Consider the following 13,564-nt stretch of genomic DNA (forward strand, 5'->3'; position numbering starts at 1 on the left):
TCCAAGGCTTTGCATAGCTGCTGGCATGGCTTTTGCTGTTTTGTGTGTTGATCAGTATACATTTTCTTGCTTTGTGCTTATGTTGATCAGTATACATTTTCTTGTTTTGTGCTTATGTTGATCAGTATACATTTTCTTGTTTTGTGCTTATGTTGATCAGTATACATTTTCTTGTTTTGTGCTTATGTTGACCAGTATACATTTTCTTGTTTTATGCTTATGTTGATCAGTATACATTTTCTTGCTTTGTGCTTATGTTGACCAGTATACATTTTCTTGTTTTCTGCTTATGTTGATCAGTATACATTTTCTTGTTTTGTGCTTATGTTGATCAGTATACATTTTCTTGTTTTGTGCTTATGTTGATCAGTATACATTTTCTTGTTTTCTGCTTATGTTGATCAGTATACATTTTCTTGTTTTGTGCTTATGTTGATCAGTATACATTTTCTTGTTTTATGCTTATGTTGACCAGTATACATTTTCTTGTTTTATGCTTATGTTGATCAGTATACATTTTCTTGTTTTGTGCTTATGTTGATCAGTATACATTTTCTTGTTTTGTGCTTATGTTGATCAGTATACATTTTCTTGTTTTGTGCTTATGTTGATCAGTATACATTTTCTTGTTTTGTGCTTATGTTGATCAGTATACATTTTCTTGTTTTATGCTTGTTATGCTGATCAGTGTGCATGTAGCATGAAGTTACTGCTCAGAAAACATTTGTCTTCTTTTCCTTTGTTTCACACGACATGAAGTTACTGCTCAGAAAACATTTGTCTTCTTTTCCTTTGTTTCACACGACATGAAGTTACTGCTCAGAAAACATTTGTCTTCTTTTCCTTTGTTTCACACGACATGAAGTTTGTGCTCAGAAAACATTTGTCTTCTTTTCCTTTGTTTCACACGACATAAAGTTTGTGCTCAGAAAACATTTGTCTTCTTTTCCTTTGTTTCACACGACATGAAGTTTGTGCTCAGAAAACATTTGTCTTCTTTTCCTTTGTTTCACACGACATGAAGTTACTGCTCAGAAAACATTTGTCTTCTTTTCCTTTGTTTCACACGACATGAAGTTTGTGCTCAGAAAACATTTGTCTTCTTTTCCTTTGTTTCACACGACATAAAGTTTGTGCTCAGAAAACTTTTGTCTTCTTTTCCTCATGCATACGTTTTGTTTGAAGTCGTACATATTCATGCACTGTTCCAGATGAATGTTTTGTGAGGTTTGTTGTCATTGTTGCTTTGTTGTTTTTTTTGTTAAAGCAGTGTGTGAGCATGTGTTTGTGGATGGGTTGCTGCTGCTCTGTGTATGTGTGTGTGTGTGTGTGTGTGTGTGTGTGTGGCTCCCTGTATGAGTGTATCTGTGTGTCACTGCACATGCTGACACTTTTGTAAATGGTTCTACATGTGGTCTGTGCCTGTTTTGGCTTTGTTTGTATACATGTTTTTTGTTTGTTTATACACTTACTGTATGTGACATCGCTGCATTTATATGCGTGCATGCATTTGTTATTTGTTACTTTGGAGAGTATGTGAGAGAGAGAGAGAGTGCAAGCATGCACAAGAAAGAGAGAGAAAGGGTAAGAGAGTTAGAAAGAGAAAATGACTGCATGCGCTAATGTGAATATGCCTATTTCCTTCAAACATGCATTGCAGGTTATTCTGTTCTGTTCAATATTTTTACCAAGAGTTATATAGTTTTATACAGAAAGTTGTTAAAGTTTTAGAATTATCTACAATAATCAGCACATATTTATTTCGTGATTATCTCAGATTAAGATACCAAATGAATACTTCCAACAACAAAATAAAATCCTGCACATTATAATTGCAGAAAGTGATATATATGGATGCATGCACACAAACACAGATATAAATTCTAACAGTATCATTTTCTACTATTTTTCCTTTGAACAATGAATACCCGATCTACTATATCTTCCACACCTGATATCTGGCATTCTTAAGCCATGACAATTATGCAAATCATGGTTACACTCCATAGGTTAAGCTTTCAAGGGCAAACATCTCATCTGCTTCACTCCATAGGTTAAGATTTCAAGGGCAAACATCTCATCTGCTTCACTCCATAGGTTAAGATTTCAAGGGCAAACATCTCTTCTGCTTCACTCCATAGGTTAAGATTTCAAGGGCAAACATCTCATCTGCTTCACTCCATAGGTTAAGATTTCAAGGGCAAACATCTCATCTGCTGTCCCATTGTCCCTCCCTGTTCTGTTCCATCCTGTCCCATTGTCCCTTCCTGTCCTGCTGTCCCTCCCTGTCCCCTTGTCCCTCCCTGTCCCCTTGTCCCTGTCTTCTTGTCTCTGTCCCCTTGTCCCTCCCTGTCCCCTTGTCCCTCCCTGTCCCCTTGTCCCTGTCTTCTTGTCTCTGTCCCCTTGTCCCTCCCTGTCCCCTTGTCCCTCCGTGTCTTCTTGTCCCTGTCCCCTTGTCCCTCCCTGTCCCCTTGTCCCTCCCTGTCCTCTTGTCCCTCCCTGTCCCCTTGTCCCTGTCCCCTTGTCCCTCCCTGTCCCCATGTCCCTCCCTGTCCTCTTGTCCCTCCTTGTCCCCTTGTCCCTGTCCCCTTGTCCCTCCCTGTCCCCTTGTCCCTGTCCCCTTGTCCCTCCCTGTCCCCTTGTCCCTCCCTGTCCTCTTGTCCCTCCCTGTCCCCTTGTCCCTCCCTGTCCCCTTGTCCCTCCCTGTCCCCTTGTCCCTGTCCCCTTGTCCCTCCCTGTCCCCTTGTCCCTGTCCCCTTGTCCCTCCGTGTCTTCTTGTCCCTGTCCCCTTGTCCCTCCCTGTCCTCTTGTCCCTCCCTGTCCCCTTGTCCCTCCCTGTCTCCTTGTCCCTCCCTGTCCCCTTGTCCCTCCCTGTCCCCTTGTCCCTGTCCCCTTGTCCCTCCCTGTCCCCTTGTCCCTCCCTGTCCCCTTGTCCCTGTCCCCTTGTCCCTCCCTGTCCCCTTGTCCCTGTCCCCTTGTCCCTCCCTGTCCCCTTGTCCCTGTCCCCTTGTCCCTCCCTGTCCCCTTGTCCCTCCCTGTCCTCTTGTCCCTCCCTGTCCCCTTGTCCTGCTGTCCCTCCCTGTCCCATTGTCCCTCCCTGTCCCATTGTCCCTCCCTGTCCCCTTGTCCTGCTGTCCCTCCCTGTCCTGCTGTCCCTCCCTGTCCCATTGTCCCTTATCAACCTGCACTACACTATGATGATTGACCTGCCTTACACAACAGTCTGTCCTGTTTGCACATGTTTGCTGTTTGTATGATGTTTGGATGTGCATGCTCCTCCACCCATGATCAGATGGTGTGTGGTGTGGTCAGAGATATGTATGGTGATGGTGTGTGGTGTGGTCAGAGATATGTATGGTGTGTGATGTGGTCAGAGCTATGTATGGTGTGTGGTGTGGTCAGAGATATGTATGGTGATGGTGTGTGGTGTGGTCAGAGCTATGTATGGTGATGGTGTGTGGTGTGGTCAGAGCTATGGATGGTGTGTGATGTGGTCAGAGCTATGGATGGTGTGTGGTGTGTGATGTGGTCAGAGCTATGTATGGTGTGTGGTGTGGTCAGAGCTATGTATGGTGATGGTGTGTGGTGTGGTCAGAGCTATGTATGGTGATGGTGTGTGGTGTGGTCAGAGCTATGGATGGTGATGGTGTGTGGTGTGGTCAGAGCTATGGATGGTGTGTGGTGTGGTCAGAGCTATGGATGGTGATGGTGTGTGGTGTGGTCAGAGCTATGGATGGTGTGTGGTGTGTGATGTGGTCAGAGCTATGGATGGTGTGTGGTGTGGTCAGAGCTATGTATGGTGTGTGGTGTGGTCAGAGCTATGGATGGTGTGTGGTGTGTGGTGTGGTCAGAGCTATGGATGGTGTGTGGTGTGGTCAGAGCTATGGATGGTGTGTGATGTGGTGTGGTCAGAGCTATGGATGGTGTGTGATGTGGTAGCTATGGATGGTGTGTGGTGTGGTCAGAGCTATGGATGGTGTGTGGTGTGGTCAGAGCTATGGATGGTGTGTGGTGTGGTCAGAGCTATGGATGGTGTGGTGTGTGGTGTGGTCAGAGCTATGGATGGTGTGTGGTGTGGTCAGAGCTATGGATGGTGTGTGGTGTGGTCAGAGCTATGGATGGTGTGTGGTGTGGTCAGAGCTATAGCTATGGATGGTGTGTGGTGTGGTCAGAGCTATGGATGGTGTGGTGTGTGGTGTGGTCAGAGCTATGGATGGTGTGTGGTGTGGTCAGAGCTATTGATGGTGTGTGGTGTGGTGTGTGGTGTGGTCAGAGCTATGGATGGTGTGGTCAGAGCTATGGATGGTGTGTGGTGTGGTCAGAGCTATGGATGGTGTGTGGTGTGGTCAGAGCTATTGATAGTGTGTGGTGTGGTGTGTGGTGTGGTCAGAGCTATGGATGGTGTGTGGTGTGGTCAGAGCTATGGATGGTGTGTGGTGTGGTCAGAGCTATGGATGGTGTGTGGTGTGGTCAGAGCTACAAATGGCAGGTGATGTTGGTGCTGCTAAGTGTATGCTAGACATGGTGTGCAGTGTACTCCAGTTGTAGTTTAACCAAAGAAAGAAAAACTAAATTTCTTTATTTCAATGTTCTAGAATATCTCAACAACAACAACAACAAATTTTTAAGATGTTCCCAAAACATTGTTGCTGAAGATAGTGGTAATGAAAACCAAATTGTTTGCATGTAATGCAGATTTTGTTGTTGCTTTTTCATATATATATATCCTTCTTGTTTAAGTAAATTTTAATAATTTTTATTATTGATATCTGTATGTTTTAATTGGTTTTATGTGAAGCAGATTTTTTCAAATAAATTACCTTGATTTGTAAAGAAATTTAATAAATTGATTAAATGCTTTGCAAGAAATGAAATGGTTTGTCACCAAAATTAAATTGCATTATGCAGTAGTTTTTTAACTCATCAAGAATTTTCCAACTCTTGATTTATGAAACAAAATTCAGTTCAGTGTCCTAAATATGTCCGATTTCTTGTTGATTCTTTGTGTGATTGCTTTTTGATGAGTATTAATCACCAATACTTCCATTTCTCCCAGCCATCCAACAAGCATGGCTGTGTGCTCTTTTTTTTTTTTTTTTTTTTTCCAAGCGACTAATCTCCCCATTTTTCCCATAACCTCCCTTGTTTTTTCAGCTGGAACGCGTGTTCGGTAAGGAGGGGCAGGGGCAAGGCAGGAAAGGACAACTCTTCTCGCCTCAAGCAGTAGGTTCCACAACTCTTGTTGTCTGATCCGTCATCACTGTTGACCTTGGAGTGAAGAACATAGGCCACAGTCCCTTCCTTCTGTCCAAGTCCTCAGTCATGGGTGTTAGGGGCTGACAGTGATACAGAACATCTGCAACTGCAGGAACAAGAGTAGCATTTCTTCCAGAGTTTGTTACATCCCCCACCGCCACACACACACACACACACACACAACCACCACCACCACAGTTTTCAGCTCTTGACTTGGATTTGAAGAATGAAATGTTAATAGTCATGATGAAAATTGTTCCACAGCTTGCATTGTTCTGGATCTTAGGAGGGGAAAAAACATAACAAAAAATATGTTGAGTGACAAGCTGTTAATGAATCTAAAATGAAAACAGTGAGTTGAATGCTGTTGGGTTCTATCATGAAGAGTTGATTTAACATAGTCCTTTTTGATGCACATACGTAAACAAAGTATGCCAGTATAATAAACTCTCCATTATGTGTGTGCATGTATGAACATCCATGGTAATTGGTATAAGAACCAAACTTGGTACGATGCCACATCTATGGTAATTGGTATAAGAACCAAACTTGGTAGGATGCCACATCTGTGGTAATTGGTATAAGAACCAAACTTGGTAGGATGCCACATCTATGGTAATTGGTATAAGAACCAAACTTGGTAGGATGCCACATCTATGGTAATTGGTATAAGAACCAAACTTGGTAGGATGCCACATCTATGGTAATTGGTATAAGAACCAAACTTGGTAGGATGCTACATCTATGGTAATTGGTATAAGAACCAAACTTGGTAGGATGGCAGGTATGAATAAGATCTTTCCAGTCATCTCTTTTATGGTGATGTTATACAGAGGGTTAAATGTCAAAGGTCAAGGCCAGTGTTTGGAAAAATTGAAAAAGAAAAAGGCTAAACAGAAATTGTGCCTTGCATCCAGTTTTAATTGACCTTGGCGTGGTGACTGCATTGATGGGTATGGAAATTCAAGGGTCAAGGTCATGTTATGGTGGCAGCATTGATGCCTGATCCCTATGGAAATTCGAGGGTCAAGGTTATGGCATGGTGACAGCATTGATGCAGTCTCCCAATGAAAATTAAAGAGCCAAGGTCAAGGTAAAAAAAACAACAAAAAACAACTAGCATATAATAAAAGGAAGATTTTTTTTTTTTTTACAAAAGAGTTAAGTTCAGGAGTATAATCTTCATCAAAACTCAAAACTGGTACAGACACAGATTGTGAGCAAAACATAAGTCCTTTCAAAATTCAAAGTTAATGTCAAATTACCATATCACAGCAGTGTGATTCAGAAAATGATCTCACTCCAAGATGTGCTTTGTAATGTTATGTTCTATTTCTCTTCCATGATGTATATGTTTGGTTAAGTTGAAAGACACCTTTCCATTTTTATTGACAATGAAACTTCACCCTGTGTCTTGGTATTTCAACAACAAAAAAATCTCTAAAGACCCCAATCATTAAAACAAAACCAAAAAAAGTCACATCATTATTCAAGATGGAACCAATAAACATTTCCTTATGTAACAGCATTCTCTTTGCAAACAGTACGAAGATGGCACATGAAAATAATGAAACTAGAAAAAGGTTTACAAACAGAAAAAGTAAAGGAAATAGCAAACTGAAAATCTCAAGCTGATGAATATGAATGAATGCATGAATGAATCAATTGAAGTCAAACTTTGAAAGACTCTTCATGCTTGGGTTTGGCCTGTGATGGGCATCCCAGCAGCAAGAAACTATCATGCCGGTTCTGGAATAAAGAGTCATTGCCAATACTGGAATTCAGAACCAATACCGGTACTGGAATAGAGAACCAATCAGTACTGGAATAAGGAACCAGTACCAGTATTGGGATGAGGAACTTGCATAAGGAACTGAAAAGGTTCATGAAGGGAACTTGTTTTCTGTGCAGGATTTGATGTGTCGTGCTGAAACATCATGAATGTATTGTCATGTCTTATGAATCAGAGATAAATTTTAATGTAACTGCTGTTGATTTATGTTCAGTAAAAAAAAAAAAAAAAGATATCTCTCTCTTTCTCTCCGCTGCGTGATCACCATATTTACTTTTGACCTCTTTCTAGGGGCCAGAGGCCTGGAGATTAAAGTTCTGTTCTTGTTCTTGTTCTCTCTTTCTCTCTCTCTTTCTCTCTCTCTCTCTCTCTCACCTGCGCCTGAGAATCTATAACATATCTTGTGAAAAAAGGGGGGGGGGGGGGGGGATTATTTTAAAGTCAGAAGACTTAAATCCAAATGAAGGTAGCAAACCGACATGGTAAAGTGTGACACATTGTGCTTCATTCCCTCGTTGTTCAGTTAACTGTTTGTTGTTGTCAGTGAATCAGTGTAAGGCTGCAATATCAACATTGCACTTTTTCTCTTTTTGTCCGATGGTCTGATTGATGAACCAAAATGTGAATACTAATGCTATTTTCTCCTTCAATAACACCAAGTGTGTGTAGCCCTCTGCGCTAACACAAGTAGTTGTGTGTGTGTAGGCCAGTGCTTTCAAGGATTTATTTTCCTCAACATCAGCTCCAGGGTGAGGTTGCTTCTGTCCAAACTTTTTTCTTCCACAACTTCTGTCGTCCTGTCCTCGGATGCTTTTTTGTTGCTGTTGTTGTTGCTATTTTTGTACGTGTGTGTATTCATCGCAATCTGATTTCTCCCTCACCTTGCCCTGAGTGCCATTTTCAGAATAAATGTGACCAGGTGTCATTGTATAGCATGATGTGCCAGTTTCTTGGATATGTGAATGGGCATTTTTTTTCTTCCTGGACTGATTGTGACAAAAGCGTAAATCAATATCTTTATTATGACAGATTGATTATGGCAGTAAAGCATATATATATATATATATATATATATATATATATATATATATATATATATCCTCATTATGACAAATTGGTTATGACCGTCAAGTATTAATCAATATCTTCATTACGACAGTTAGATTGGCAAAGACAGTAAATTGTAAATCAGTATCTTCATTATGACAGATTGGTTATGACAGTAAATTGTAAATCAGTATCTTCATTATGACAGTTAGATTGGTTAAAACAGTAAATTGTAAATCAGTATCTTCATTATGACAGTTAGATTGGTTAAAACAGTAAATTGTAAATCAGTATCTTCATTATGACAGTTAGATTGGTTAAAACAGTAAATTGTAAATCAGTATCTTCATTATGACAGTTAGATTGGTTAAAACAGTAAATTGTAAACCAGTATCTTCATTATGACAGATTGGTTATGACAGTAAATTGTAAATCAGTATCTTCATTATGACAGTTAGATTGGTTAAAACAGTAAATTGTAAACCAGTATCTTCATTATGACAGTTAGATTGGTATACAGTAAATTGTAAATCAGTATCTTCATTATGACAGATTGGTTAAGACAGTAAATTGAAAATCAGTATCTTCACTGTAACAGATTGGTTATGACAGTAACTTGTAAACCAGTATCTTTATTATGACAGTTAGATTGGTATACAGTAAATTGAAAATCAGTATCTTCATTATGACAGATTGGTTAAGACAGTAAATTGAAAATCAGTATCTTCACTGTAACAGATTGGTTATGACAGTCAAGTGTAAATCAATATCTTCATTGTGACAGTTAAGTATGCATCACTGTGTTGGTTTTTACGGTAAAGTGTAAACTTCTGTCTATGTTAGCAACTTCAGATGATCAGGTCCATGTATTTCAGATGTTAGCTACTTCAGATGGTCATGTCTATGTTAGCTGCTTCAGATCAGGTCTATGATAACTACTTCAGATGTTAGCGACTTCAGACGGTCAGGTCTATGTTAGCTACTTCAGATGATCAGGTCCATGTTAGCTACTTCAGATGGTCATGTCCATGTTAGCTACTTCAGATGTTAGCTACTTCAGATGATCAGGTCTATGTTAGCTGCTTCAGATGGTCAGGTCCATGTTAACTACTTCAGATGTTAGCTACTTCAGATGGTCAGGTCTATGTTAGCTGCTTCAGATGGTCAGGTCTGTGTTAGCTACTTCAGATGTTAGCTACTTCAGATGATCAGGTCCATGTTAACTACTTCAGATGTTTGCTACTTCAGATGGTCAGGTCTATGTTAGCTACTTAAGTACAAATGGATTCAGACTGGTGCTGTTGTAGCTGTAGATTGTTAACAATATCTTAGCTGAGCTGAATGGATCTTAACAATATCTTAGCTGAGCTAAATGGATCTTGAAAAAATAGATTATTTTTGTATTGCCCTGAGTTGGCTTTCTTTCTTCCTTTTTAAAGTGGGTTTTTTTTTGTTTTTTGTTTTTTCAATAACAGTCCGTGAAATAGTTGATCAGTTGATGTGCTTAATTTTTAGACTGTATCAGATTGCTTTTCATTTTGATTTTTTATTTTCTTTCTGTATTGTGTTGGTTAGAGCTGTAGCCATGCTTCATATTGTTGTTGAACATGCATATCATTAATGTTACAAAACTGCTTGTTTTGAACTAGGAATGGACAGTATCCTAGAAAATTTTAGAAAATGTTAGAAGTATGACAAGGAGAAATAATTCATTAGTCAAGAGGAAGTAAACGGAAATCAAGTAATGAGAGTCAGTGCCTGTTACATATATGTGTGTGTATATATATGTGTGTGTGTGTTTCCTTTCTTCTGTTTTTTTTTTCTTTTTCTTCTTCTTCTTCTTCTTCTTCTTTTTTAAAATAATTTTTTGCATGGACATTTAAAGTAAAACATTTGACTACAATCTGCACTACCAAGTTGCCATACTGTTTCTCAGTGATCACCCACCAGTCAGTATCGCAGAGAACTGCTGTGACAGCATAGATATTATGTCCTATATATAGATCATGTCAGTATCGCAGAGAACTGCTGTGACAGCATAGATATTATGTCCTATATATAGATCATGTCAGTATCGCAGAGTACTGCTGTCACAGCATAGATATTATGTCCTATATATAGATCATGTCAGTATCGCAGAGTACTGCTGTCACAGCATAGATATTATGTCCTATATATAGATCATGTCAGTATCTCAAAGTACTGCTGTCACAGCATAGATATTATGTCCTATATATAGATCATGTCAGTATCTCAGAGTACTGCTGTCACAGCATAGATATTATGTCCTATATATAGATCATGTCAGTATCTCAGAGTACTGCTCTAACAGCATAGATATTATGTCCTATATATAGATCATGTCAGTATCGCAAAGTACTGCTCTAACAGCATAGATATTATGTCCTATATATAGATCATGTTAGTATCGCAAAGTACTGCTCTAACAGCATAGATATTATGTCCTATATATAGATCATGTCAGTATCGCAGAGTACTGCTCTAACAGCATAGATATTATGTCCTATATATAGATCATGTCAGTATCTCAGAGTACTGCTGTCACAACGTAGATACTGTGTTGTGTCTTATATATAAATCATGGCCCACTAGTCGGTATCACACATAGATATTATGTCCTATATATACATAGATCATGACCCGTGGGTCTACAGTCGGGACATGTCACCAGACAAGTGGACCATGATCTACATAGGACATATCTATGCCCTGATGGCAGCATTCTATGACTGACCGGTGGGTCATGATCGATGTGTGTGTATATGTATATAGAATGCTGCCATCACGGCATAGATATGTCCTGTATAGATCATGGTCCACTTGTCTGGTGACATGTCCCGACTGTAGAGTGTTGAGGTGACATGTCCCCAGCTGTAGAGTGTTGAGGTGACATGTCCCCAGCTGTAGAGTGTTGAGGTGACATGTCCCCAGCTGTAGAGTGTTGAGGTGACATGTCCCCAGCTGTAGAGTGTTGAGATGACATGTCCCCAGCTGTAAAGTGTTGAGATGACATGTCCCCAGCTGTAGAGTGTTGAGGTGACATGTTCCCAGCTGTAGAGTGTTGAGGTGACATGTCCCCAGCTGTAGAGTGTTGACATGACATGTCCCCAGCTATAAAGTGTTGAGGTGACATGTCCCCAGCTGTAGAGTGTTGAGGTGACATGTCCCCAGCTGTAGAGTGTTGAGGTGACATGTCCCCAGCTGTAGAGTGTTGAGATGACATGTCCCTGGCTGTAGAGTGTTGACATGACATGTCCCCGGCTGTAGAGTGTTGAGGTGACATGTCCCCAGCTGTAGAGTGTTGAGGTGACATGTCCCCAGCTGTAGAGTGTTGAGATGACATGTCCCCAGCTGTAGAGTGTTGAGGTGACATGTCCCCAGCTGTAGAGTGTTGAGATGACATGTCCCCAGCTGTAGAGTGTTGAGGTGACATGTCCCCAGCTGTAGAGTGTTGAGATGACATGTCCCCAGCTGTAGAGTGTTGAGGTGACATGTCCCCAGCTGTAGAGTGTTGAGGTGACATGTCCCCAGCTGTAGAGCGTTGAGATGACATGTCCCTGGCTGTAGAGTGTTGACATGTCCCTGGCTGTAGAGTGTTGAGATGACATGTCCCCAGCTGTAGAGTGTTGAGATGACATGTCCCTGGCTGTAGAGTGTTGAGATGACATGTCCCCAGCTGTAGAGTGTTGAGGTGACATGTCCCCAGCTGTAGAGTGTTGAGATGACATGTCCCCGGCTGTAGAGTGTTGAGATGACATGTCCCTGGCTGCAGAGTGTTGAGATGACATGTCCCTGGCTGTAGAGTGTTGAGATGACATGTCCCTGGCTGCAGAGTGTTGAGATGACATGTCCCTGGCTGTAGAGTGTTGAGATGACATGTCCCCGGCTGTAGAGTGTTGAGGTGACATGTCCCCAGCTGTAGAGTGTTGAGGTGACATGTCCCCAGCTGTAGAGTGTTGAGATGACATGTCCCTGGCTGTAGAGTGTTGACATGACATGTTCCCAGTAGTAGAGTGTTGACATGACATGTTCCCAGTAGTAGAGTGTTGAGGTGACATGTCCCCAGCTGTAGAGTGTTGAGGTGACATGTCCCCAGCTGTAGAGTGTTGAGGTGACATGTCCCCAGCTGTAGAGTGTTGAGGTGACATGTCCCCAGCTGTAGAGTGTTGAGATGACATGTCCCTGGCTGTAGAGTGTTGAGATGACATGTCCCTGGCTGTAGAGTGTTGAGATGACATGTCCCTGGCTGTAGAGTGTTGAGATGACATGTCCCCGGCTGTAGAGTGTTGAGGTGACATGTCCCCAGCTGTAGAGTGTTGAGGTGACATGTCCCCAGCTGTAGAGTGTTGAGATGACATGTCCCTGGCTGTAGAGTGTTGACATGACATGTCCCCAGCTGTAGAGTGTTGACATGACATGTTCCCAGTAGTAGAGTGTTGAGGTGACATGTCCCCAGCTGTAGAGTGTTGAGGTGACATGTCCCCAGCTGTAGAGTGTTGAGATGACATGTCCCCAGCTGTAGAGTGTTGAGGTGACATGTCCCCAGCTTGTTGAGGTGACATGTCCCCAGCTGTAGAGTGTTGACATGACATGTTCCCAGTAGTAGAGTGTTGAGGTGACATGTCCCCAGCTGTAAAGTGTTGAGGTGATGCCTCAGGGAGTTGGTTTCAGGAGCTGGATACGGAGACGCCTGACACCACTCTCCTCATCCACTTCTTCGGACCCAAGGGGAACCAGGTCCTCAACTACAATGACTTCCACAAGTGAGTTGGGTTGGTTTTTGTGGTCTTCATCTTCTACATTCAGTTGATGACTGTCATTGATCATGTTATGTGATGTGACCAGTTAATACTCCATAACACAAAACGCTGATCATGTGATGTGACCAGTTAATACTCCATAACAAAACTGGATGACTGTCACTGATCATGTGATGTGGCCAGTTAATACTCCACAACACGAAACATGATGACTGTCACTAATCATATGATGTGACCAGTTAATACTCCACAATACAAAACTGTCACTGATCATGTGATGTGACCAGTTAATACTCCACAATACAAAACTGTCACTGATCATGTGATGTGACCAGTTAATACTCCACAATACAAAACTGTCACTGATCATGTGATGTGACCAGTTAATACTCCACAATACAAAACTGTCACTGATCATGTGATGTGACCAGTTAATACTCCACAATACAAAACTGTCACTGATCATGTGATGTGACCAGTTAATACTCCGCTATATAAAATTGTCACTGATCATGTGATGTGACCAGTTAATACTCCGCTATATAAAATTGTCACTGATCATGTGATGTGATGTGACCTATTTACAAAAAAACATGATGTTAACGACAGTGGCATTTAGTAGTATGTGCATCAGTGCATAGATGTTTACGTGCATGTGTGTTCATGTGTATATATGTATGTGTGTGTG

General features: G+C 41.3%; 1 protein-coding gene across 8 annotated transcripts in view; it reads left to right on the forward strand.

Annotated features, from left to right (window-relative positions):
- LOC143299200 (calcium uptake protein 3, mitochondrial-like) overlaps window positions 1-13,564 on the forward strand; it is a 195,027-nt gene that overhangs the window by 151,905 nt on the left and 29,558 nt on the right. For 5 of the 8 annotated variants that reach the window (XM_076612374.1, XM_076612373.1, XM_076612377.1 and 2 more), the window contains 2 exons: window positions 5,155-5,223; window positions 12,788-12,879. In XM_076612374.1, the coding sequence (XP_076468489.1) occupies window positions 5,155-5,223; window positions 12,788-12,879 (161 nt within the window). The remainder of the gene's footprint in view (window positions 1-5,154; window positions 5,224-12,787; window positions 12,880-13,564) is intronic. The other 3 variants (XM_076612376.1, XM_076612380.1, XM_076612381.1) reach the window with 1 other exon arrangement.

This window comes from Babylonia areolata, chromosome 24, assembly GCF_041734735.1.
Source record: "Babylonia areolata isolate BAREFJ2019XMU chromosome 24, ASM4173473v1, whole genome shotgun sequence".
In the NCBI taxonomy this organism is placed as follows: Eukaryota; Metazoa; Mollusca; class Gastropoda; order Neogastropoda; family Buccinidae; genus Babylonia; species Babylonia areolata.